Source organism: Cystoisospora suis, assembly GCF_002600585.1.
Source record: "Cystoisospora suis strain Wien I chromosome Unknown contig_3318, whole genome shotgun sequence".
NCBI classification, from domain to species: domain Eukaryota; phylum Apicomplexa; class Conoidasida; order Eucoccidiorida; family Sarcocystidae; genus Cystoisospora; species Cystoisospora suis.
In genome coordinates, this window is record NW_027156113.1 from 2,480 (window position 1) to 2,780 (window position 301).

A 301-nucleotide genomic window follows, 5' to 3' on the forward strand; every position below is an offset into this window, starting at 1 on the left:
AGATAGATAGATAGATAGTGAAGTCTAACCTGTCGACAAGTTGAAAGGCCCATCTAGCTGTCTCCTCGGACATCCCCAAGCCCCACCGACCATCACGAATCTACGCAAAAATACACGCGTGTACAGGAGAAATAAAAACACGTATGTATGTATGCAGATAAATATATAGAGAGAGGGACGAGGTACATTACACTATATATGTATGTATACAGGAGAGACAGAAATAGATATGTATATCCCTCCATATACATGTTAAGTCATGGAGATGTATATGAAGAACAGTACACGTATCTGTGCATAT

General features: G+C 39.5%; 1 protein-coding gene across 1 annotated transcript in view; it reads right to left on the reverse strand.

The window, feature by feature from the left end:
• The window catches only part of CSUI_006530 (tetratricopeptide repeat-containing protein), a gene marked incomplete at its 3' end in the record, with an annotated part of 16,731 nt that overhangs the window by 2,203 nt on the left and 14,227 nt on the right, over nucleotides 1-301 (reverse strand). Inside the window, exon 13 of the mRNA XM_068066686.1 lies at nucleotides 30-100. Within this exon, the coding sequence (XP_067921334.1) occupies nucleotides 30-100 (71 nt within the window). The remainder of the gene's footprint in view (nucleotides 1-29; nucleotides 101-301) is intronic.